Source organism: Mus musculus, chromosome 6 (assembly GCF_000001635.26).
Source record: "Mus musculus strain C57BL/6J chromosome 6, GRCm38.p6 C57BL/6J".
NCBI lineage: Eukaryota > Metazoa > Chordata > Mammalia > Rodentia > Muridae > Mus > Mus musculus.
In genome coordinates this window covers 132,193,427-132,221,159 of record NC_000072.6, presented here as the reverse complement: position 1 = coordinate 132,221,159, position 27,733 = coordinate 132,193,427, and the positions used below count along the sequence as shown (strand labels likewise).

At 38.0% G+C, this 27,733-nt stretch overlaps 1 protein-coding gene and 1 pseudogene across 1 annotated transcript; both read left to right on the top strand.

Annotated features, from left to right (window-relative positions):
• Gm18912 (predicted gene, 18912) overlaps window positions 1-27,733 on the top strand; it is a 65,535-nt pseudogene that overhangs the window by 7,896 nt on the left and 29,906 nt on the right.
• Window positions 10,639-14,365, top strand: Prb1 (proline-rich protein BstNI subfamily 1). The gene is made up of 4 exons (NM_198669.1): window positions 10,639-10,707; window positions 11,701-11,736; window positions 12,592-14,032; window positions 14,291-14,365. The coding sequence occupies exons 1-3, from the start codon at window positions 10,644-10,646 to the stop codon at window positions 14,004-14,006; spliced, it is 1,515 nt and encodes a 504-aa protein (NP_941071.1). The 5' UTR covers window positions 10,639-10,643; the 3' UTR covers window positions 14,007-14,032; window positions 14,291-14,365.

The following is a 27,733-nucleotide window of genomic DNA, read 5'->3' as shown; positions in this document are numbered from 1 at the left end:
TCCTTTTCTGGTGGCCCATTTTTGCTTGTTGCTACAAGCACTGTGTAATGATTGAGCTGATCTGTTTTTCTTCTTATGGTGCGAAGGTTGTGCCCCCTTCAACTACTTCTTCAGTGAGTTTTCCCCTTAGTGTTTTATGTGGTACATCCCATGAAGGTGAGTGTGTGGACCTCTTTTCTGTCTTTTTTTTTTTTCATTACTTTCTGTCCATCCTTGTAGTCTCACTTTTCATGTTGTGGTGTGGGTGGTGGTGGGGAAGTCCTCTTGGATACAGCGGAGTAGGAATGGGTGATGAATTTGTATTCCTTCTGATTTCCTAAAAAAACAAAAAACAAAAAACAAAAAAAAAACAAAACAAACAAACAAACAAACAAAAAAAAAACAAACAAACAAAAAAACCCAAAAAGATTGTATTGCAAAAGTTAACCAATAACCTCTATTCCTTCACTTGGACACTTTCTCCTCCGGGTACTTTCTACCAAGGTCCAGGTATTACAATAATGAAGTCCAGCAATCAACACCCCCCCCCCCTGCTGTTTGGCTTATCAAACTATGCTGAATCAAAACCATCCTCTCTTTTTCATGGATGTATTACTTCACAGTGAGCTAGATTTTTATTTGTTACTATGGTTCAAGAATCTTGAGAAATGCTGGGTAGTGATTGCAAACTACTTTAATCCCAGAAATTGGAAGGCAGAGGCAGGCAGATTTCTGAGTTAAAGGCCAGCCTGCTCTACAAAGTGAGTTCACACTTTCAGAACAGCCAGGGCTATACAGAGAAACCCTTTCTTGAAAAAAAAAACCCAAAACAAAAACAAAAACAAAATAAAACAAGACAAAAGAAAAAGAATCTTGAAATACTTAAACTATCGGCAAAATATATTCTAATTTTTTTTGTACTTCAACTAGTTTTGAAAGTTCCAGAGGGTGAAGGGAACATCCCTAAAGAATTTAATCCCTATAATTGTGATAAGAATGACATAAATTTATTAAGATCACTGGACACATTGAAATAGACCTGAAGTCTAAATTCCTAAGAAAACTGAGTATGAGATGACTCCTGTTACTGGAGAACTTGGGGAGAAAATTGAGAGCCTTAATCAAAAGAGATAAATCATATTTATGTTGGCATAACAATAAAAATAAGAACTATCATTGAATTTATATTATACATGTATGTGAATAATATGATGTGAACTTCTATAAATTTTTTAAAATTTAATATATTCTGGATTTATGTATATTGATGACTGCTATATTAACTTGATGTCAGTTCATCGAATGTAACTAAAAAGTTAGATTATACTCAGGTTTTCTAAAGAGTGATAGAGTGTGGATTGGAATATTACTCACTGGCCAAAAGTGTTTATATGCAAGCTTGAGCACGTGATTTTGGACCTTACTCCTAAGAAACTAAAGTGGCAGCACATCTCTGTAACCTCAAAAATAAGAGGTAGAGGCAGTTGGATCACAGGAAATAACTCACCATTCTATTTATCTAAAATAGTAAATGTTGGCAGGTTTACTCAAAGACTCTCTCTCAAAAGGTACAAAAAGAAACTAAAGAACGCATCCCATTGCACTCTCAATGACTACCTCTCATTACTTGGAAAATACTAAAACAATAACCAAAAAAAAAAAAAAAAAAAAAACAGCAGGAAAACAAAATCCAAACCAAAGAGCTGCTGGTGGTGCAGTTTATGATAATTAAAATGATAATGATGATAATGAGATTATAGAACTAAATTTTTTTCCTGATGCAAAGGAATTGAAGCAGGCACACATGTGATATATTGGGCTTTACCTAAGTGTTTCACAGAATGACAGTCATTGATGTTCAAAAAGAAAACAAAAAAAAAACTTGTTATGACATTTCGAGATCACACAAATACATGAGTGGAAAATCTGATTCCCAACAATAACTCATGCATCCACCAAGCAGAATTTGCTCTTGCTTCTGAGATGTTCATAAATTTCGAATTGAGTGTGAATTCTCTACTTTTACACCAAGCCAGGACATACTCTTTGTTTTGTATTAAATTATAAAAACTGACAACTAATAAACTAATAAATGAGTATTTTATTATCACAAACTTCCATTCATGTATGCTTTTCTTCATGAATTCCTTTCCTTCTCTTCCCAGATTTTCCTTGTGGGAATGTTAAGATCTGTGACACTAAAGATTTTCTAGTCAGTTGTTACTAATGGTAGAAGGAAACATCTTCATATGTTGTAACTACTGATACTGGGAAAGGTTCCCTTGCTAGTGTTGGTTGAATATTCTGTTCTGTTCTGGGCTTTGGTGTTCTTGAAATCAATCACAATAGAATTCAGTTAGAATACAGACATACCCTTTAATCCCAAACAATGAAGGTGAAGTTAGTTTGCAGAAAGTAGCACCCATGTTTGAAAGAGATGAGTAGCAGATAAAGTGACAAATCAGAAATCATTTGGAAGAATGGGATATGCCCAACACTCAAAGACAGAGGAATGGGAACCTACTAAAGACAGAAGGCTAGAGGGAGAGACAAAGGAGACACTTTTACCAGAAGAGTTTTACAGACAGGATAAAGACAGAGAACAAGCTAGACAGAGTTAAAGATTGAGCCAGGGCAGGAGAAGGACCCAGAGAGTTAGAACAGTTGAAGTCAGTATGTTAGAACTGTCAAAGTTAGAATAATACTAAGCAGAACAGTTACTGAAAAAGCTTAAAAGAAGTCAGAGTGAACCAGTCAGCTTGAGGAGGGGTTTGACCCAGAGAAGGTGAGTTGACTCAGCCAAGGTGAGATTAGAAATAAGAAGGAAAACTGAGTTTATTCAACAGTAAGTCTCAGGGTGAAACAATCTAGACCTTGGTAAGATTGTACAGAAGCTAGAAGTATCTGGGACTAGGCCTAGTTTTGCAGAAGAGGAAATAAGCCTTTAAATTAACAACAACTACAAGATAATAAAAGTTACTTTAACAATGAAGATTTTATAATCCCCACTTCTAGGGACTTAAAATGCCATTAGAATATTATTTGGTTTGTCTGCACTGTTGATATGTGTGAGACAATATTAAACAAGGTAATGATTCAAGCTATTCTTTAAAGAATTATGCCATTGTTTGTATGAACTATATCCTGTTGGCTTATTTGACCATTTCTTCCTCACTGAAACGGTTTTCATTTAAAAAGGGCAACTGTTCTGCTTGAATTTCTGAAAGCATGCCAACACATAGTGACAGCAGAGAGTAATAAGGCAAAGACTTAAAATGTAAGGCTGTTTGGATAGTACTGTATAAACTATATGTATGTAAATTTCACATTTGAAAGATGTATTTATATGCCATCTCTACATTTTTGATATATTCTATCATTAAAATTTTTACATAATAAGTAAATGGGATAAAAACTATATACACAGTTGATATACATAATAATTATTATTATAAGGCAAGAACTGGACTGTTCATTCACAGTGAAAGAAAATAGAGTTCTCCCTTCAATACATTATTGATCAAGAAAAGGGTTGTGCACTCGATATTTGATTTCCATAAATATCCCAATAGATGAAGTAGAGTCCTGTGGAACACAAGGTCAACAGAGCTGTGCCTTCTGAGCAATTCTAAAGTAAAGAGTAGATGATACCAATCTAAGACATGAGAGGTAAAATATATTTTACCGGAAATAATTTAATATGAAGGCAAGATGAAATCATTCAAGATATCTCAGCCATGAGCAAGCCCACAAAATATTACTGGAAATATAGCCTCTTCTCCAACTCATATCTGATAAATTAGAAACACTGATTCTCTATATATTGAGGATATGGAGAAAATGGTTGAGTCATTCTTTGTATTACCAAGCAGCTCTCCAGACATACATTCAAACACTTTTAAATGTTTTTGTAAGTGTAGAAGAGAAATGGCTAATGTCAAGCATATCAATGAGACACAACACCAAATAATCCCACAGGTAGTCCCAAAAAGGCCTAGATGGAGCCCAAATGTTGATTTCATGGATGAGGTTATTAAAAGTGTTTTAGGATGGTGTCATAAAATGAGTACTTCCCCATCGGAAGTTGCCTGGGAGTTCCTGCAAAGACCACAACTGCTAGACAATTGTTGAGAGGCAAGCAGAACTTCATGAACACATAGCAGTTCAAACATCTAGACTCTGACAGTAAAGTGTTTATTGTCAGCCAGTTTTAGCACTGTACAACTTTAGGAAAAAATGTTCCTGTTGTAATGAAAAGTCACGTGTGCACAAGGAGACATAGTAACATCAAAACTCAATTCAAAGTACTTGTCACATGCCAGTTTGTCCAAGGACATAGATTCTAGAGATAAGCTATACATAGTGTCTTTTTATTATTATTATTAGGTATTTATATCATTTACATTTTAAATACTATCCCAAATGTCCCCCACACTCTCTCACACCCTTTCCCCCACCCACCCACCCACTCCCACTACTTGGCCCCGGTATTCCCTGTACTGAGGCATATAAGGTCTGCATGACCAATAGTCCTCTCATTCCACTGATGGCAGACCTGGCCACCTTCTGATACATGTGCAACTAGAGACAAGAGCCCTCCGGGGAGGGGGTTGTACTGGGTAGTTCATATTGTTTTTCCACCTAGAGGGTTGCAGATCCCCCCATCACCCTGGGTATTTCATTGAGTTCCTCCATTGGGGGCCCTGTGATCCATCCATTATCTAATTGTGATCATCCACTTCTGTGTTTGCTAGGCCCTGGCACAGTCTCAAAGATTAAGAGCCAAAGAAATAATCTAGTGTGGTCTCTGTAACACAGATACTGCAGAGTTCATTTAGACTACCTGTAAATGTCCTGTTCAAACTTGGAGGAGCCTTTAGCCAGACATAAAACGCAAAGTTTACCTAAACTATTAGGTATCTCCAGTCCTTTCTGATATAGCCTGTCTCTATATATAGCATAAACCACCAGGTTAATAAAAACTCCCATCCCTAGAATTATGGGTAGAAAAAATAGATTATATGTCTCTTTAGGGAAAGAGACACCGTTTTATGTTTAAAGTGATTGTTTTTCTAGTACTTTTCTGCGTGTGGGAAGACATGTGTGCTCCCAAAAAAAGGTGTATATATTTCAAGGAGGAGAGATGCCCAATCATGACAAAAATGTTTAGATTTGGGAGAAAAATATGGACAAAACATAACAAGGAAATAAGAAATGAGAGAAGAAGAAAAAAAGAAGACAGAGTTAATGGGGAAGGAGAGGGGAAGGACAGCAATCCCATAACCATATGCAAATAATATATGAGGATAGTTGCTCCAGGTTTACCTTTCCTGTGTTTCCAGTAAAACTAACATTCATAAGCAAGATAACTGATTTGCCAATGGATACTTGATTAGATATCCTGTGACCTTTAGGGTAAGTCAAGTAGCTAAAGTGTTCTTTAGAGAATTAATGGTAGAAATGTAACAGAAATCTTTAATCCAAACTGTGAGTGATAAGTTAGTAGGAGGCTTAAACTTAAAACCTCCCTCCTACTAATGTTGTGCGATTCTTAGTGGTTGTCTGTCATGCACATGAGAACAGCTTCATTGGAATCATGTAGAAGCACAGCTTACTTACACACTGAGGAAAGAAACAGTATCCTTCAAAGGACCTCTATCTTAGTAAGGGTTTCCATTCTTATAAAGAGCAACCATGCCCATGGCGACTCTTATAAGGATACCATTTAATTGGGATTACAGGTTTTGCAGCTCAGTCAGTTATGGCCATTGTGGGTTTTATAGAGGCATCCAGACTGGCATGGGTCTGTAGGAACTGAGAATTCTATCTACATTTTCACAAATGTCAGGAACAGACTATTGTCTTCAAATAGCTAAGAGAAAAGTCTCAAGACTCAAGTGTCCTACAATGACATACTTAATTCAAGAAGGCCTCACCTCCTAATAGTATCACAACTTGTAAAAAGCATATTCTAAATACCATACACTCCTAAGATAAGGTTTTCTTCATTGTATATATAAATGCGGCACACACTGCATATATGTGAGTTTGCATTGATGGAGACTGGAAGAGGATGTCAGGATTTGTTATTTTCATCTTCTTCCCTTATGACATGAAATCTCACAAAACATAGTGTGATGCTGTCAACCAGTAATCTCACAACTCATCCTGCTTCTGCTTTATATATTACTGAGGTTATAATTACAAATGTGACCATCCATATTTTTGCATGGGTTCTGGGAATTTGAACACAGTTTGTGAGGCTTACAAGCACACTTTACCACTGAGCCATACGTTCAGTCACAGTAGGAGCATTCCAACACAATCCAGTCAGTTGTCTGGAAATTGTTCAAGGCTAAATTAACATTTTCTCATGTATTAATTTTTGATTTTCCAAACTTACCAGTAAAGAAATCTTCAAACCAAAATGTAGAGATTTGCTCAGCATAGGATATATTACTGTTTATCCTTATGGAAGTTCTGAGAATTACACCTGATACAACGTTGAGTAGAAAATGAAATTATTGGTGGCAGGTGTTGGGGGAAGACATGATATGATCTTATGAGGCAAGAAAGCTCCAAATTTATTGTCGAGTTCTTTAATGTTTAATGTTTATCATATACTCCAGGGCATGCAGTAGTTCATTTTCTCTGTGGGATTCTCTTGGAGAGAACCAAATCTTTATTTGCAAGTAGTTCCCAGTAGAAGATATGTTATGAGTTAGGAATGGGAATTTTTTCACCACTTCTGTTTTCAGCACTAGGGCATTATCTGGTAGAGATCTATCCAGGTTCAGTGCATGCTGTATAAGTCTCTGTGCATTCACATATATGATGGTCTTTTTGTGTTTAAAATACCTGTTCCATTCATGTCCTCCATCTCCTCTGACTCTTTCACTTTTTAGACCTCCTTTGCCACACAGTTTCATGATTTGGGGAAGGGTTGAGATATATTACTCACTCTCTGAATTTTTTCTCTGCACAGATGTTTGTTTTTGTTCCCATTTGCTGCAAGAGTTATCTTCTAAGATGATGACTGAAGAAAGGACTGACCTATAAGTATAGCAGAAATTCATTAGAGTCATATTATAGCTAAGTTCATTTAGTAGAATCAGTACAGTAAGATAATAAGCTTTGCCACCTCTATATCAGATAGGAGCCTACTATTCTGAATGCATTCTTGTCTCAAGTGGTAAATAAAGAACATTGAACAGATATGTCTCTTATATTTCCCATTATGATCCTTTAATGGCCAAGCAAGCTCTCCAAACATGAATGGAAATATATCAATAGAAAACATAAAAATGTCTAATAAATATTTGGTAATTTTCAACAATCTTAAATTATCATACAAATGCAAATTAAATCTAAGAGAATATTCCATTTGACATCAGTCTGAACACTCACCAGGATTTCATTAAACAATAATAAACCCTTTTGAGAATGTGGACAGAGAAGAAACCTTGGAGCGTATACTGGGATGGACCAGCCCCATGGACATCCATACTGAATCTCCAGAAAAACAAAATCTGAAGTTCCATATGTGCTTTTCTATACTGTGGATAATTTGAATAATGCAGTGTTAAATTGAAAGTGTTTATGTGGTATGATGACTTAAAGACATTCATATACATAACCAAAAGTGATACACTGGAGTCATATGGAAGTGCCACTACATAGTACTTCAGTCACTACAGGTCCCCAAAAGCCCTTCCGGTTAATCTTATTACTTAAGCCACCTTAGCCATTAATGACTATGTAACCATTCCCTTTCTCCACAATGACTTTTTCTGTTTTCTCTTGAGTTACCAGGTGACTTTTTTTTCATACAGCAATAATTTCTTTCACATATTGATGACACTGGAAAAGGTTACTAAAGGGCTCAAGTTGCAGAATATTTTTGTCCAAATCAATTGCTGTATTCCAGAACTAACATAACTCAGGTGTAGGCTGAGTTCCAGGCAGTTTTTCACCAGACCCAATATGCACATGTCTGCCTAGCTTTCTCCTCTGCTCTATATCTGACATTCCCATCATGATGACTTTGGAGGCCACAACTGGTCCAGACCCCCATCTACCAATCATTTTCATCTCCTAGTTATAGACAATAGAAAACCATCCTATTAAAAATCATATTCAGAAATCAACCTTTCCTTGCCTTCATTAAAACTGCAATCTTGTGAGATTGTCTCTGATTTTCACAGAATGAGAGAAATTTACCAAATACTAGGATATTCTCCCTTCCAAATACATCGATCATCACCTCCGGGGAAAGCAACAACAATAGAAAATAATTCCAACACAAACCACCGACCTGATAATACCATAGAATTTTATATCATCTATAGTAAAGGACAATTTAGGTAATTTTTTCTGGGATAATCCCTATGTCTCTTCATAATGAAACACCTGGAATATTGATATGAATTGCATAGTAGACTTACCCAAGTGATAAAGGATAATATACATTCATTGCCCCTCTCTGTTTTACAGCAACCACATTCCACTGAAAATTCTTCTAGCCACAATTAAAAGTTGGGGGTATAATTAAAACTCTATTTGAGCTCAGAAATGAAAATGCAACAACTTGTTTACTCTTTCCTCATTGAGGAGGTGCCTCATGCAACTGAAAACAAAAACGTATAGGAATTAGGAATAAAACAGCATTTATATCACATGAAGTCATTCAAGCACAGTATCTTCCAAATCACTTCTTTCCTTGTTTGTTTTTTGAGATAGGGTTTCACTGGGCAAAAGCTGTTTTGGACATAGCTTTAAAAACCAGTCTCATCCTACTCTTAGACATCTGCATCCACCTGCTTCTGCCTTGGAGTATTAGGAATAAAGTGTGAGATACCACACCCAGCTATATTCTAATCAGTTATTGCCAATAAAGAAAGAGAAAAAACAAGTAAGAAAAGAAGAAAGAAAGAAACAAAGAAAGAAAGAAAGAAAAAAAGGAAGGAAGAAAGAAAGAAAGAAAGGAATGAAGAAAGAAAAGAAGAGGAAAGATAGAAAGAAAGAAAGAGACAGTAAAATTAAGAACAGAAGGAATGAAAGAGAAAAAGACAGAGAGAAAATGAAAAAGAACAGAAGGAAGGAAAGAAAGAAGATAGGAAAGGAAAGCAACAACATTATAATCATGAGTTCTATTATGAAGCTGTCATTAAGGTTCAAATCCAGATTCCTATCTGGGTAGAAATATGGCAAGTGAAGCCATAAAGTGAAGTCGAAACAAGCAAGGAACAAAGTAAACACTGATTCAGTAAATAAGCCAAGGCTTTTTATGGGAGTTGTAAGAAGATGATGGACTGAGATACAGTAATAATAAGCATGACCCTGTATAGTACAGGGCATAATCATCTGCAATTAGTCAGACAGGTAATTATTGAAGCATTGGCAATAAACATAGAAAATTAAATACTCTATGTTGAAAAACATTCAGAGAAATCAATGCTTTGTATATTTTAAAGTGATGACAGACCACCTTATTTATGTTTTTAGCCAATTAAGAGTCGAAGACTAATTCCAAAGGGAAGCAATATTGAACAAAATATAATTCAAAGTTATCAATATTAAATAAAGTGTAGATAAGAATATATTCTCTGGGAATCATATAATTTTGTGTTTCATGTGAGAACTATGTTTTCTAGGATTGACTGGTCCAAAACTTATCTGAGTTCTCGTTTTCCACTTTTCTTTCCCTAACATAGAAGTAATAAAAGAAAAGAATATTCCTGCTTTCAGTGCTTTGATATCACAGTTTCTCTAATTTGAACCCGATCTTGGAAATTTCAGAAGGCTTACCTGAGCACAAATAAGCTTCCAGACTTGTTTGTCTCACTTACTATATATTCCATATTGGTGTCCTAATCACCCACAAAAATGAACAGAAAGTCATCCAAAGAGTATGAATATTGGCACAAATATACATGTTTGTATAGAAGCAAATCCTCCAAGGATCAAAACTAACAAGGAGAGAGTCACAATCATATCAAACTAGAATTTCATTTCTAATATCTGAAATTTCACTATATTGCTTACACATTGTTGCACAAATATCATGCCCTATGATTTAGAACTGAATTCTTTCTTTTTCATTTTTTATTAGAACTTTTCTTCATTAACATTTCACATGTTATCCTGAAAAACCCCTATACTCTCCCCAATGCCCTACTTCCCTACCCACAAACACTCCCATTTCTTGATCCTGGTTTTCCTCTCTACTGGGGCATATAAAGTTTCAATGCCAAAAGGCTTGTCTTCTGAATGATGGCCAAGTAGGCAATCTGAGAAGCTATGAAGCCCCTGGCAAATACTAAAGTGCATGCACACAGTCACCTATTGGTGGGATCACAGGGACCCAGTGGAGGAGCTAGAGAAAGTACCAAGGAGCTGAAGGGGTCTGCAACCCAATAGGTGGAACAACAATATGAACTAACTAGCAATCCCAGAGACCCTGTCTCTAGAACTGAATTCTTGATAGCCTCAGCCCTACTGCATCCTGCTAGGCTAAAGTCCCAAAGAAGAGTCAGGGATGCATGGCATGCTCCTGTCACAAGTGTGTTCTACAGTAAGGAAGTGAAAGATGCCTTTGTTCTACCATCCTTATAAAGACTGTGGCCTTCCTTCCTCCAGCACAACCTTGGGAGCAATCTTCCAAGATGCTGGTTGTCCTGCTCACAGCAGCTTTGCTGGTCCTGAGCTCAGCTCAGAGACAAGATGAAGGTATGAAGTAGGGGAGAGAGTGGTACAGTGATATTTGACTGGTGTAACACACTTCAGGACTGGGAGAAATAAAAGGAGATGGAAAAGGAACAGAGGCAAAGAATTATGAGAACAAATAGAAGAACATTTGTTATCATTTTAATTCTAGAGCTTAAACTATACTTATGGTATGAATTACAAATATTCTTGCAACAAAATAACCTGAGTAAATTTATAAAAAGACTTTTTTGTAGTAGAAGATGCAAGAGAGTATGTTGTAGTTTACAGAGGGAAACTTATTTTTTATGGTGTTATGAAAAACCAATAGTCGATTGTGCTTGCCTTGTGTGTAGAGGACAGAGAAAGAGGAAAGTGTTAAAAACATATTAGGAATGGTTTTAAGTAAAAACAAATGTTAACAAATTTTAAACTGTACAACATGAAATATAAATATCAGGGGTTAATTTCTTCTAAATATTACTTTAATATTTAATTATTTTATGGATGGTCATAAAAATATGCAAGTCTCTGAGTGTGTCTACCCATGTGTCTCCATATTTTCAAATGCTTAAGCACATTCTGACAGATGCCATCTTATTGGTAGCAGCATTTATCCTTCTATCATATAGATTCAGGTACTTAATAGGAGTAATTATGTAAGTGCTTTTGTCACTGAAATATGTTGCTAGACTTATGTTCTCTTTCTTTTTTTCATGATGCTGCTCAATATTCATTGTATTTTATATTTTACTGAAAGCAATATATTTTCTTATTTCAATGAATGAAATACTTGGGGCTATATCATATAAGAAATTAAGATCATAAAGGAAAACTTTTATAATCATGTCTCCCTGAAGTTGTGGTAAAGTTAATGAACAGTATCAGTAAAGTTTGATACATATAAGAAGGAACTAAATTGTCATTTCTACCAAGGGTCAAAATGATAATGGTAGTATTCTCAGCAACTAGAAAATGTCATAAGTAACTTTCAAATTCTTTGTGCTAATTTTCTAGAGATCACCTACGAAGACTCAAATTCTCAGCTCCTAGGTAAAAAGAGATCCATCCTCTCTTGATCTTCTATGTACCATTTACATCTGTAATTATGCAATTCTGTAATACCTCTATTATTTCTTTATTTTATTACAATAATAACTGGAAGCTTCACCAGAGAAAAATAGACAACCTTCCCAGCATTGACTTTACAGCAGGTTCATACACTGGAAGAACTCGAAGCTAGGCTTTGTTAAAAAGAGCGATATTCTATTTCTTACACAGATTGAAGCAATATATTATATATGTTGCACATAGAGGGTGTTTCCATTTAAAAATCCTCTGCAAACCTATGGTTTGCCTAAAGAATTGTTCTTTCCCCAGTGATTCCAATTAGAACCCTATCATTGCACATAAAATACACAACTACACAGAGCCTATACTTGTCACAGTTTTAATTTATTTTTGTACTCCCCTCTGTATCCATACCTGTCTAATTTTTAAAATATTTCACATGAAAACAGTATGGAAAACTTTTTCTTAGATTTATTTTTTGCTTTCCACATGCTTACAGGACCTTGAACTACATTTTATATGTAAGAAAATTAAAGCATGCTGTCACAATTTTCGTACTCTGCCATGCGCTAACTAGCAATATTTAAAGAATATACCCACCCACCCACCCCCGAATGACCGTTTCTCCACTTCTGACTAGGAAGTGTAAGTTACATAAGGAAATCCTTTTTGCACAGCATTTAAGGACAAATACTCATTCAAAGAGTAGTGATATAAGAAAAAGATTTATACACAATAAAGCTTCCTGAACTATTAGTGACATAAAGTTGGGGGGGGCAGTAATTCTGGGAGAAAGAGAAGGTATAAACTCATCTATTTTTATCTTTACTTGAATAGAGAGGGGAGAGAAGAGCCAAGGATATGGTCATCATTTTCCAAAACCACCTCCTGGAGGAATGCCCCCAAGACCTCCCAGTTCTGATGAAAATAATGATGGTGATGAAGATGGCAGTGAGGAAGATGTGAATAGACCAGAGGGACCACCACAGCACCCTCCTCACCCAGGACACCACCATGGTCCTCCCCAACAGGGAGGCCCACAGGGTCCCCCTAGGCCGGGAAACCAACAAGGCCCACCCCCTCCAGGCCCACCCCCACAGGGAAGCCCCCAGCAGAGACCCCCTCAGCCTGGAAAACAACAAGGCCCACCACCACAGGGAGGTTCTCAGGGACCCCCTATGCCTGTAAACCAACAAGGCCCACCCCCAAAGGGAGGCCCCCAGCAAAGACCCCCTCAGCCTGGAAACCAACAAGGCCCACCCCCACAGGGAGGCCCCCAGCAGAGACCCCCTCAGCCTGGAAACCAACAAGGCCCACCCCCACAGGGAGGCCCCCAGCAGAGACCACCTCAGCCTGGAAACCAACAAGGCCCACCTCTACATGGAGGTCCTCAGAGACCCCCTCAGCCTGGAAACCAACAAGGTCCACCCCCACAGGGAGGCCCCCAGCAGAGACCTCCTCAGCCTGGAAACCAACAAGGCCCACACCCACAGGGAGGCCTACAGGGACCCCCTAGGCCTGGTAACCAACAAGGCCCACCTCCAAAGGGAGGTCCTCAGAGACCCCCTCAGCCTGGATACCAACAAGGCCCACCCCCACAGGGAGGTCCTCAGGGACCCCCTATGCCTGGAAACCAACAAGGCCCACCCCCACAGGGAGGCCTCCAGCAGAGACCTCCTCAGCCTGGAAACCCACAAGGCCCGCCCCCACAGGGAGGCCCCCAGGGACCCCCAAGACCTGGTAACCAACAAGGCCCACCTCCACAGGGAGGCCCCCAGCAGAGACCCCCTCAGCCTGGAAACCAACAAGGCCCACCTCCAAAGGGAGGTCCTCAGAGACCCCCTCAGCCTGGATACCAACAAGGCCCACCCCCACAGGGAGGTCCTCAGGGACCCCCTATGTCTGGAAACCAACAAGGCCCACCCCCACAGGGAGGCCTCCAGCAGAGACCTCCTCAGCCTGGAAACCCACAAGGCCCGTCCCCACAGGGAGGCCCCCAGGGACCCCCAAGACCTGGTAACCAACAAGGCCCACCTCCACAGGGAGGCCCCCAGCAGAGACCCCCTCAGCCTGGAAACCAACAAGGCCCACCCCAACAGGGAGGCCCTCAGGGACCTCCTAGGCCTGGAAACCAGCAAGGCCCACCCCCACAGGGAGGCCCTCAGAGACCTTCTCAGCCAGGAAACCATCAAGGCCCACCCCAGCATGGAAACAAAGAACAGCCAAATTACCTGTGGTCACTTTTTGCATAACCATCTGTTTCCTTACCAGAGAGAAGGTAAATAAATGCCCCATTTTTCATTCCATGCTCCAATCTTCAGTGATGACCACCCTGTTCCTAGAGACATAGATCTTGGATACATCTAAAACATGAATAATCTTTATAATTCTGTGGTGTATGTGATTTAAATTCACTCAGTCAACTGTGAAACTCTAACAGAGTTATCCAAGAAACTAAAAGATATTTAGGACATGTTGAAATTACGCAGTGTATCTTTCTACTACCAAACTTTGTTTCTTTGTTTATTTATTTCAGGTGAACAGAAGACAGATGACTTCAATACCATTCTTATAGCAGAATGATGTCAATAAAATATTTAGCATACAATAATCCTTTGCTGTTTTTCATTATGAGCAGAAGTGGTACTGCAGTGTTGGCATGGTTTTTTCCAGATAGGCAGTCCTTACTCTACATATCAGCTAACTATCACTTGAGAGACCCTCTTCTTCCTATATTACTCTCTAGTTCTTCCCACTAATTTTCTATATGTTCTACATATCAGTTATTTTAGCAAAAGACTTCCCATAAGTCATAGATTTCAGGAGCAAACTACATAAACATGGATGCCCATAGTATGTAATGTGCCTTTAATGTCAGTACTCTAGGGAATAGCTGAGCTGCCTTGAATAATTCTTTCTTTCTTAGAGATAACACTCTTTCTGTTCCCAATTTAAGAGTCCCTGTTCCTTCAACTAGTATTCTTATGAGAAGTTTAGTATCAGCCAGCTCACATTTTTCTGAATTGGACATTCCTAAAAAATAATGCTGTGGTTTGCTTTGGCTAAGCTGCTATTGGTTTATCTTCTTATTTTATTAGTGTTATTCATAAATATCATATACCTGGTTCTTGTACACCAATGCAATTCTTAAAATAGCTTAAGCATACATTAGAAGTATTTCATTGTTAATTTTGGAATATTTTAAATTATTCCATCTATGTATTTACTTTAATATTTTATTGAATCTTAGTTAAAAGAGAGAAAATATAATGTGTATAGAAACTTAGAGGCTTAAGATCCTTAAAACTTCCAAATTATTTGAGTTTAATTCTTAAAGTCAGAGTTGGCTGTTCTTCCTTGAATGTTCTATAAAGCCCTATCCCTTTTCCAAAATTCTGGCAAGTAGTCAGATGAAGCACTGGACGTACAATGTGTTCTAAGGGCTGATGGTCTCTTGAGAGTTTTCAAGACTGATGATTTCTGACTTTATAGCTCTCTAACTTTATAGCTTCTAAATTAACCTAAAAACTTCCTTCCTTATTTTACCATTAAGAACTGCTGGTTTGCATGATTAACAATGGTTGCATGATAGCAGAGGTATAAGTAAAGAATTAATTTCTGGAGTTTTTTTTTTTTTCTATATTGCCCAGAAACCTGAATTCTAGCTTGCTTGGTTGGAAGGAGGTTTAGGCCAATAAACTTTTATTAAACCACAAGAAGTGAGTATCTCTTGCAGAAGGAAAAGTTTTTACATAAGCAAATATGCATAAACACACATAGGTTCATACTATGCATTCATTATCACATACTTGCTTGTTATGCCTAATATCTGTCTAATCTATTTACATACTTACTCAGAGGCTTCTATATATATGCATATGGAACTAAAGCCCAAGTGACAGCTCAGAAAGAACTCAGAACGAACTCAGAAAAAAACTGGATGAAAAATAAGCTCTAACCTTTATTGTATTAGAGAAAGAATTGGCTTCTACACTTTTATTGCTAAATAGATTAAATACAAGTATTATTTTTCACTTCTAATAATTTTTTTTATGAAATTCACATTGGCAACACATCTCCACTCATATCACTTTCCTTTTGTATCTACCCTTGGTCTTTACATCCTCCCCCTAATTGAAAAGAAAAAGGACAAATTTTTTTTAAAAAGTGTTAAAAAGAAAGCAAACATCTCATTGGGGAAGATTTTGTATGTCACAATATGTCTCATTGTGTACCCTTTTGTCCATACATTTTGCTTGCCAAGGTTCATTTCAATGCATCATTTGAAGGCATCTGAATTGTATTATACCATCCTTACTGTATCCTCACTGAGACAACCTTCATTCATTGCCCTTTGTCATGGATATCCTGCAGTTTTGGATCTGCAGGACCAGCTTTGTCCCATATTCTAGAAGTTCATAAATTAGAAAGATGTTGGGGTGGACAGACATGATACCTTAGATCTGGAATTCGTTGGTCATTTAGTTGAGCATCTGGATAACTATATTGCTCCTGCACCATGAGGGCAAGTTCTCCAGCATTGCCCAGCTGCATGACTAAGTGCTGCAGAAAACAAGGAACACAGTCAGATTTCCAGATCTCATGCCTCACCCAGAACAGAGCCAGCTCTACTGTAATTCCCCGTCAAGATGCCGGGTCCTTTTTCCTGAATGCTACAGCTGGTTAGGGATGGAGAAGGTACTCCCATACTCCTGACTCCTATGACAGCTCTCCTGACTTCCTCAGGTGATAAGGATGAGATGCCTCACAGAAGGTGAGTGGCAGTGACAGCTCTCTCAATCTCACTGTCACACACACACACTCTCACACTCTAGGCTGGCTCACCTATAACCTCACCACAGGGGTAAGTTCTACTATGATGCACATGTGAGGTGCTGAACGTATTCTTCAAATGGCTGCAGCAGGTGAAAGGTGGCATCAGCTCTGCAAAACCCTTGAACTGTGTGCCAATTTTGCAGTCTAGACCAGGGATATCCAATTGACTTTTAGTGGTAATATGAGCCACACACATGGACAGGGATCCATGCTGATTCATGGCCACATCACCAGACATCTTCAGGCCCTGTGTAAACTGGGATATTGCCATGGCCTCAAGTCCAAGGCTGGATTCTCTAAGCAGGTTATACCCTCATATTTCTAGTTCTACCTCTCTCCATAATGATCAAGCTATTCAGTTTCTCTGTCACTCCCATCTGTCCACTATGCATTTGTACATTATAGTGGATGCTCCTGAGGAGAGGGGATGGGATTGTTGAGTTTCTAAGTGTGTGCTTCTGCCTGCTCTGTTTACTGCAGCTGCCAGTGGTCCTCTAGTTGTCTACTGCTGATCTGTGCCACGGACAGGTCGTATTTTTTCATTGAAAATTTCATGCATGCATTCATTAATCATATCCTTTCACATATCCCTCAGGAATGCAGACACTACCCCCACACACCACACACTCATCACCACCTTACTTAATGTGTGTGTGTGTGTGTGTGTGTGTGTGTGTGTGTGTGTGTGTGTTTACCTGTTGGAATATTGGCAGATGTCAAGACATATCCTAAATGAACAATTACCTCATTAAAGGCAACATTTAGCCTAAAAAAGTAGTCTGAAGTTTTGTGTTTTATAAAAATAAATAAAAGAAAGAACCAGAATATGTTTCGTTGAGGTGCAGTTTGGATGAGGTAGAAGGGACTGGCTCTGTGGGCTAATGTATGGAATAGAGTGTGTTTATGGTCTGGGGAGTGGAGTTAAGAGAGTAGAATCTGTGAAATGCAGAGAGTGAGAAATAGTGGGCAGGAGGAAGAAGAGGAGTACAGGACTAGGGAGAGAAGGTGTAGAGAGTGAAGAAAGTAAGAGAGTAAGAGGGTAATAGAGAATGAGTATAAGTGCTAGAGGAATAGCCCATTTTACAATGAATCCGGCATACCTGGCTGTTGCCAGGTAACTGTACTGAGGAGTTTAGAAGGAATGCTAACACTCTGATTTTGCTACATCTTTGTGCTAGAATATTTGCATGAGATTATCAAGTCCTGAAAACAAACTGTAGCACTAAAATAAATAAATACCTTCTTCTTTGTTTGCTTATTATTTATGGCTCAAATGCTTCCCCTTCATTGTACCTCTTAGTCCCAATGTTAGTCCCTAACCACCAAAGTAGGAGTTGTCCCAAAAGCTATTACCTGAGTGTGGAACCCATTCCACAACAGGGCTACAATGCCTGGCTTCCGTGAGATAATATTCCTAAGCTTGTAGAGACTTTATATAGCTCAGAGGAGGAATACCCAGGGGGAAAGCAAATAAGTGTACCTCTAGAAGTTACTTAAAATGGAAAGAAACCTGTTAGTGTTTTCAAAACAGCATTACAATAATTTTATTCCTTTTTTCTTTTCAACAGATATTAAGTGAGAATATACTTTTCATTTTCCTTTTTCCTTTTTTTTTCTTTGTTTTTTGCTTTTTGTTTTTGTTTGTTGTTTTTGTTGTTGTTTTGTGTTTTTTGTGTGTTTTGGCTTTTTGGTTTTTGGTTTTTGGTTGCTTGTTTCTTTGTTTGTTTGAGAGAGGATTTCTCTGTAAAGCCCTGGCTGTCCTTGAAAGCATGCTGTAGGCCAGGCTGGCCTCCAACTCAGAAATCTGACTGCCTCTGCCTTCCACTTGCTGGGATTAAAGACATGTGCCACCACCACCCTGCTAAGCATACACTTTTCTTTGAAGTCCATGTCACAATAAAAATCAGTTAGCATGTGTTTGTTTCTTTTCATGTGTTTTGATCAAGTTTCTGAAAAAAAGCAAGTAAATGTTAGAATGATGTCACGTGTCACATTCTGAATGCACAATAGGCTAAAACAAAGTCAGTATTAATTGAGTCTAACTTCAAATTCATTTACTTTAATGTATGATTATGAGTTTTTCCCTGAAGATGTAACTGTGTACCACATGGATATAGATCTTATGGGGGACAGAAATTAATGCCCTGGAACTAGATTAAAGAGAGTTTTCAGTCACCATGTGGGTGCTGGTATACACATCTCTGGAAGACAAACAAGTAGTCTTATTAGCTGATCAATCTCCAAACCTCACCTCTGAAAGAGAACTACATCTATGATAGTTAAACCAATAAACATATCATCTAATTCATTTTTCAAGCCCAAATGAATATCTTTTTTTTCGCTTTTAATGTCTACTTTTATTTATTTTTTAAAATATTTTTCCTAGGTATTTCCTCATTTACATTACCAATGTTATCCCAAAAGTCCCCCATACCCTCCCCCCTCACTACCATACCCACCCACTCACACTTTTTGGCCTTGACATTCCCCAGTACTGGGGCATATAAAGTTTGTAAGTCCAATGGGCCTCTCTTTACAGTGATGGCTGTCTAGGCCATCTTTTGATTCATATGCAGCTAGAGTCAAGAGCTCTTGGATACTGGTTTGTTCATAATGCTGTTCAGATCTCCTATCTCATGGATTGGCAGGATCAATATAGTAAAAATGACTATCTTGCCAAAAGCAATCTACATATTCAATGCAATCCCCATCAAAATTCCAACTCAATTCTTCAATGAATTAGAAAGGGCAATCAGCAGATTGATCTGGAATAACAAAAAACCTATGATAGCAAAAACACTTCTCAAGGATAAAAGAACCTCTGGTGGAATCACCATGCCTGACCTAAAGCTTTACTACAGAGCAATTGTGATAAAAACTGTATGGTACTGGTATAGTGACAGACAAGTAGACTAATGGAACAGAATAGAAGACCCAGAAATGAACCCACACACCTATAGTCACTTGATCTTTGACAAGGGATCTAAAACCATTCAGTGGAAAAAAGACAGCATTTTCAACAAATGGTGCTGGCAAAACTGACAGTTATCATGTTGAAGAATGCAAATTGATCCATTCCTATCTCCTTGTACTAAAGTCAAGTCTAAGTGGATCAAGGGACTCCACATAAAACCAGAGACGCTGAAACTTATAGAGGAGAAAGTAGGGAAAATCCTTGAAGATATGGGTACAGGAGGAATTTTCCTGAATAAAACAACAGCGGCTTGTGCTGTAAGGTCGAGAATTGATAAATGGGACCTCATAAAGTTGCAAAGCTTCTGCAAGGCAAAAGACACCAACAATAAGACAAAAAGACCACCAAAAGATTGGGAAAGGATCTTTACCTATCCTAAATCAGATAGGGGACACAGACAGACAGACAGATAGACAGAGAGACAGACAAATGGAGAGACAGACACAGAGAGAGGGGGAGGGGTAAGGAGATGGAGGGGGAGAGGCAGAGGTGCTAATTTTGTCCTAATTTGACAATTTTTCTTAGTTTCTAGGGTCACAAAATACCCACTTGCATTCAAATTGCATGACGATTTAAGGGAAGGATGGGTTTCTTCTGCCCTCTGAATAAAGGATTTTATTTGGATGCAGGAAAATGCCCTATGCATCTAGATATGGAGCTGCTATCTTAAAGTTAGCATCTTTCATCTAGAAACTACTCTTGTGTAAGAACATGGAGATAATTAATGTCTACTAAATGTAACAATGAGGTCTTCAAGTTCTGTGTATTATAACACACATTGAATATTCATAAACACCCTTTTAATGCCAAACCTCCTCAAGTTATTCGATGAATATGTATGCCAATCTCTTGAGAAACCAGGTCATTCAAAGGATACTTGACGTCCTTCTTCACTCAATATATTATTTTGTAGGCAAAAGCAAGCTGATTCAATTCAGGATAAGATTTAATAAAAACATTCCTATCTGATGTCATAATTTTATCTTCTTGGTTGATAGAAATATGAGAGGCCAATTAAATAAGAATTAAATTGTCCTAATATTATAGATTTTTCAAAAACTGTACTTCTTGGTTAATCAGTACTAGGAGTTCATCAACAAAGTCATATTCAAAGGGTTATCATAAAATTTAAGCAGGTTATATATTCCAAGAAAAAAAAACTATGCAACAACTAATAAAAGAAAAAGATGTCATTACATTTGAGAGACAGCAAGATTGGGAACACAGGGCGGAGGGGGGGGAGGTCAGAGGAAGAAAAGAGATGGAAGACATTATGTAATTCCATCCTCATTTTAAAAATAGTTTACAAATTATACCTATATAATGTTTAAGATCCAATTTTAGGTCATCTGAATCTAAGAACTGACAGTATAATGAATCAGTCTAAAGAGATGAGAAAGTTTAAAATATAAAAGTTCTCAAGGGGTTGGGGATTTAACTCAGTGACAGAGCGCTTGCCTAGCAAACACAAGGACATGGGTTCAGTCCTCATCTCTGGAAAAAAAATCCTCAAGATAAAAGACCTATTTTCAGTAATATTTGTACCTGGCTGACGTTACCAAAAAGAACTCTATTGGCTATTTAACTGCATTTAAATAAATTATTTCTAACATTTATTAATGTTGAACATCATAGAGTAGGCAGTCATTTTCTCATTATTTGCACACAAGGTAGAGAGCAAACTTAGCTAAGTATATTATTGTCACTTGGACACCAAATTAATGTCAGTGAATTGCAATAGACACTCATTTCTAAAAGTTCATATTAGATATTGCAGGATACTTCAGAATGTCTTTTTTTTTTTTTTTTGAGACAGAGTTTCTCTGTGTAGCCCTGGCTGTCCTGGAACTCACTCTGTAGGCCAGGCTGGGCTCGAACTCAGAAATTCACATGCCTCTGCTTCCCAAGTGCTGGGATTAAAGGTGTGGGCCACCATGTCCAACTTCACAAAGTTTTTAAATATTCAGCTTTGTAGGTTCTATAAAAGAGAATCAACTGTTTAGAATAACATCAAGGGATGGAAAACCTACACTTTTTCAAAGAGATGGAAGTATAGAGAACAGCAGATATTACTCTTGGTAATAATGGGACATTGTATCTAATGGCATTTCAGAATATTTAGTGATACAAATTCGTGCAGAGGCTCACAGTCTGAGGGTGATGAGGGTATGGATTTTGTGGACAGAATCACAGTTTCATGTATATCAGAAGTATTTTCCAAGGATGACAGAGAAATATTTTCTACACATTGTCTTGCAAAAGTCTTTAGGAGTTGCAGTAATAATGTTAGCGGTACTAAGTTAAGCTATAAATCTTATATGCGTAGATGGGAAGCTTTGATGTATTCATGTGCATTAAACAATGCCAAAATGATTGATCTAATGATAAACTGTTCTCTTGAGCCATAGAAATATTTTGAAAACATAGAATTAGAAAGCCCACCAAACATCCTAATGCTGCTGCCCTTTAATAAACTTACTCATGTTGTGATGACCTCAATGATAAATTTATTTTGTTTCTACTTCATATTGACCTTCAAACATAAAATTATTTTGTTGCTACTTCATGTCTGTGATTTTGCTATTGTTGTGAATCTGTGTAAATAACGATTTTTCCCATGGTCTTAGATCTAAAAATGGATAGTGAGTTATGAAAATATCAGCTCTTTTTGCCCTGGAAGAAGAAAGCTATTGAAGAGCTATTCTCTCCTAGAATAGTTCCTTCTCTTTATAATTTTTGAGAAATAACATTTTGAATTGTGTCATATCTGTGTTTTCTCAATCCTGTAAGGTATGTGAATTTCCAAAGCCTCATAAATTTTTCAAGTCTTCTTAGTCTTATATGGCTCCTACATTCCTCCTGAAAGATAGTTTAAATTACAGAATATCTGTAAACTGCTCACCACCAAACACTGCCTTGTAATCAGAAATATTATCAATACAGAGTAAAACATTGCAAATGGAAACAATGTTGCAAAAAACACTTGAAATCTAAACGAATGTGGCACCACTTATATGTATAAAAGATTAGATTAGCCAACATTTGATCTTAGGTGAACTTACATTCCCATAATCCAAAGTATAGCCAGGTAACACATGAAGGAATTTTAGAAAATTTGTCAGCATCAAACACATATAAAACTTGACTAAATACAACTTTTTTTAAATTAGTTATTTACTTCATCAACATTTCCAATGCTCTCCCAAAAGTACCCATTACCCCGCCCCCCACTCCCCTACTCACCCAGTCCCAATTTTTGGTCCTGGTGTTCCCCTATACTTAGGCATATAAAGTTTGCAAGACCAATGGGCCTTTCTTTACAATGATGGCTGACTAGGCCATCTTCTGATACATATGCAGCTAGAGACATGAGCTCTGGGGCGTACTGGTTAGATCATATTGTTGTTCCATCTATAGGTTTGCAGACCCCTTTGGCTCCTAGTGTACTTTCTCAATCTCCTCCATTGGGGGACCTGTGATCCATCCAATAGCTGACTATGAGCATCCACTTCTGTGTTTGCTAGGCTCTGGCATAGCCTCACAAGAAACAGCTATATCAGGGTCCAATCAGCAAAATCTTGGTAGTGTATACAATGGTGTCAGCATTTCGAGGCAGATTATGGGAAGGATGCCCTGATATGGCAGTCTCTAGATGGTCCATCTTTGGTTTCAGCTTCAAGCTTTGTCTCTGTAACTCCATCCATGGGTGTTTTGTTCCCAATTCTAAGAAGGGGAAAAGTGTCCACACTTTGGTCTTCGTCCTTCTTGAGTTTCATGTGTTTTGCAAACTGTATCTTGTATCTTGGGTATTCTAAGATTCTGGGATAATATCCACTTATCAGTGAGTACATATTATGTGAGTTCTTTTGTGATTGGATTACCTCACTCAGGTTGATGCCCTCCAGGTCCATCCATTTGCCTAGGAATTTCATAAATTCATTCTTTTAATAGCTGAGCAGTACTCTATTTTGTAAATGTACCATATTTTATGTATCCATTCCTCTGTTGAGGGGCATCTTTTTTTTTCTAGCTTCTGGCTAATATAAATAAGGCTGCTATGAACATAGTGGAGCATGTTTCCTTCTTACCAGTTGGAACATCTTCTGGATATATTCCAAGGGGAGGTATTGCAGGATCCTCCTGTAGTACTATGTCCAATTTTCTAAAAACCCCAGACTGATTTCCAGAGCAGTTGTACAAGCTTGCATTTCCACCAACAATGGAGGAGTGTTCCTCTTTCTACACATCCACTCTGCTGTCACAAGAATTTTTGATCTTAGCCATTCTGACTGGTGTGAGGTGGAATCTAAGTCTTGCTTTGATATGCATTTCCCTGTTGATTAAGAATGCTAAACATTTTTTCAGGTGCTTCTCAGCCATTAGGTATTCCTCAGATGAGAATTTTTTTTTTTTTTTTTTTTTTTTTTTTTTTTTTTTAGTTCTGAGCCGCATTTTTAATGAGGTATTGTGATTTTCTGGAGTCCTATTTCTTGAGTTCTTTTTATATATTGAATATTAGTCCCCTATCTGATTTAGGAAAGGTAAAGATCCTTTCCCAATCTGTTGTTGGCCTTTTTCTCTTATTGACTGTATCTTTTGCCTTAAAGAAGCTTTGCAATTTTATGAGGTCCCATTTGTCGATTCTCGATCTTACAGCACAAGACATTGCTGTTCTATTCAGGAATTTTTACCCTGTGACCATCATTTGGAGGCTTTTCCCCAATTTCTCTTTTATAAGTTCCAGTGTCTCTGGTTTTATGTGGAGTCCCTTGATCCACTTAGAGTTGACTTTAGTACAAGGAGATAGGAATGGATCAATTTGCATTCTTCTACATGATAATTGCCAGTTTTGCAAGCATGATTTCTTGAAAACCATTGGATGGTTTTAGCTCCCTTGTCAAAGATCAAGTGACCATAGGGTTCATTTCTGGGTCTTCAATTCTTTTTCATTTGTCTACTTGTCTGTCGCTATACCAGTACCATGCAGTTTTTATCACAATTGCTCTGTGGTAAAGCTTTAGGGCAGACATGGTGCTTCCACCAGAGGTTCTTTTATCACTGAGAGGAGTTTTTGCTATCATAGGTATTTTGTTATTACAGATGAACTTGTAGATTACCCTTTCTAATTAGTTGAAGAATTGAGTTGGGATTTTGATGGGGATTGCAAATGTAGATTGGGCTGGCCTGTGGAGTCTCTGGACACCTGCAAGGACCCACACAGGATCCACCACGGGATCCTAATACCTTTGGTGAGTGGAACACAACACCTGCTCCAATCCAATCTCGAGGGACCTAAGACTGCATTAATTAAGGAAGCAGATAACCCGACTTGATCCGAGGCACAAGTCCCTTCAGGTCCAGTGCAGCACCAGGATTCCTGGCCCAGGGAGTCTCCAGACACACGCAAGGACCCACACAGGATCCACCACAGGATCATAAAACCTATGGTGAGTGGAACACAACTTCTGCCAGGAGGCAGGTTTAAACAGCAGATATCTGGGCACCTTCCCTGCAAGAGGAGAGCTTGCCTGCAGAGAGTACTCTTAGCACTGAAACTAAGAATAGGGCTAGTCTCCCAGGTCTGCTGATAGAGGCTAACATAATCACCTGAGGAACAAGCTCTAACCAGAGACAACTATAACAACTAGCTCCAGAGAATACCAGATGGCGAAAGGCAAATGTAAGAATCCTACTAACAGAAATCAAGAACACTCACCATCATCAGAACACAGCACTCCCACCCCACCTAGTCCTGGGCAACCCAACACAACCAAAAAGCTAGACCCGGATTTAAAAGCATATCTCTTGATGAGGGTAGAGGACATCAAGAAGGACTTTAATAACTCACTTGAAGAAATACAAGAGAACACTGCTAAAGAATTACAAGTCCTTAAAGGAAAAAAAGGAAAACACAACCAAACAGGTAGATGTCCTTATAGAAAAACGGGAAAGCACATCCAAACAGGTGATGGAAATGAACGAAACCATACTAGACCTAAAAAGAGACGTAGACACAATAAAGAAAACCCAAAGTGAGACAACGCTGGAGAAAGAAACCCTAGTATAGAAATCTGGAAACATAAACGCGAGCACCAGCAACAGAATACAAGAGATGAAAGAGATAATCTCAGGTGCAGAAGATTCCTTAGAGAACATTGCCACAACAATCAAAGATAATACAAAACACAAAAAGATCCTAACTCAAAACATCCAGGAAATCTAGGACACAATGAGAAGACCAAACCTATGGATAATAGGAGTTGATGAGAATGAAGATTTTCAACTTAAAGGGTCAGCAAATATCTTCAACAAAATTATAGAAGAAAACTTCCCAAACCTAAAGAATGACATGCCCATGAACATACAAGTGGCCTACAGAACTCCAAATAGACCAGACCAGAAAAGAAATTCCTGCCGACATATAATAATCAGAACAACAAATGCACTAAATAAAGAGAGAATATTAAAAGCAGTAAGGGAGAAAGGTCAAGTAACATATAAAGGCAGGCCTATCAGAATTACACCAGACTTTTCACTAAAGACTATGAAAGCTAGAAGAGCCTGGACAGATGTTATACAGACAATAAGAGAACGCAAATGCCAGCCTAGGCTACTATACCGGCCAAACTGTCAATCACCATAGATGGAGAAACCAAAGTATTCCATGACAAAAACAAATTCACACATTATCTTTTCAGGAATCCAGCCCTTCGAAGGATTATAACAGAAAAGAAAAAAAAAAAAAAAAAAACAATACAACGATGGAAATCACGCCCTAGAAAAAGCAAGAAAGTAATCCCTCAACAAACCAAAAAGAAGAGAGCCACAAGAACAGAATGCCAACTCTAACAACAAAAATAAAAAGAAGCAACAAATACTTCTCCTTAATATCTCTTAATATCAATGGACTCAATTCCCCAATAAAAACACATAGACTAACAGACTGGCCACAAAAACAGGACCCAACATTCTGTTGCTTTCAGGAAACCCATCTCAGGGAAAAAGACAGACACTACCTCAGAGTGAAAGGCTGGAAAACAATTATCCAAGCAAATGGTCTGAAGAAACAAACTGGAGTAATCATTTTAATATCTAATAGAATCGACTTCCAACCCAAAGTTATCAAAAAAGACGAGGGGAACTTCATAATCATCAAAGGTAAAATCTTCCAAGAGGAACTCTCAATTCTAAATATCTATGTTCCAAATGCAAGGGCAGCCACATTCATTAAAGACACTTTAGTAAAGCTCAAAGCACACATTGCACCTCAAACAATAATAGTGGGAGACTTCAGCACACCACTTTCATCAATGGACAGATCGTGGAAACAGAAACTAAACAGGGACACAGTGAAACTAACAGAAGTTATCAAACAAATGGATCTGACAGATATCTACAGAACATTTATCCTAAAACAAAAGGATATACCTTCTTCTCAACACCTCACAGGACATTGTCCAAAATTGACCATATAATTGGTCACAAAACAGGCCTCAACAGATACAAAAATATTGAAATTGTCCCATGCATCCTATCAGACCACCATGGCCTAAGGCTGATCTTCAATAACAACATAAATAATGTAAAGCCAAAATTCACGTGGAAACTGAACAACACTCTTCTCAATGATATCTTGGTCAAGGAAGGAATAAAGAAAGAAATTAAAGACTTTTTAGAGTTCAATGAAAATGAAGCCAAAACATACCCAAACCTATGGGACACAATGAAAGCATTTCTAAGAGGGAAACTCATGGCTCTTAGTGCCTCCAATAAGAAACTGGAGAGAGCACACACTAGCAGCTTGACAACACATCTAAAAGCTCTAGAAAAAAAGGAAGAAAATTCGCCCAACAGGAGTAGACTGCAGGAAATAATCAAACTCAGGGGTGAAAATCAACCTAGTGGAAACAAGAAGAACTATTCAAAGAATTAACCAAATGTGGAGTTGGTTTTTTGAGAAAATAAAAAAAATAGATATACCCTTAGCTAGAATCACTAGAGGGCACAGGGACAGCATCCTAATTAACAAAATCAGAAGTCAAAAGTGAGACATAACAACAGATCCTGAAAAAATCCAAAACACCATCAGATCCTTCTACAAAAGGGTATACTCAACAAAACTGGAAAACCTGGACGAATTGGACAAATTTTTCGACAGATAACAGGTCC

Bases quoted from the DNA above. Each gene is read 5' to 3' on its own strand.
- Prb1 (NM_198669.1), top strand. From the start codon at position 10,644: ATGCTGGTTGTCCTGCTCACAGCAGCTTTGCTGGTCCTGAGCTCAGCT. The intron at 10,708-11,700 runs GTATGAAGTAGG...CTAATTTTCTAG, and splicing joins AGCTCAGAGACAAGATGAAG to AGATCACCTACGAAGACTCA. The intron at 11,737-12,591 runs GTAAAAAGAGAT...TTACTTGAATAG, and splicing joins CTCAAATTCTCAGCTCCTAG to AGAGGGGAGAGAAGAGCCAA.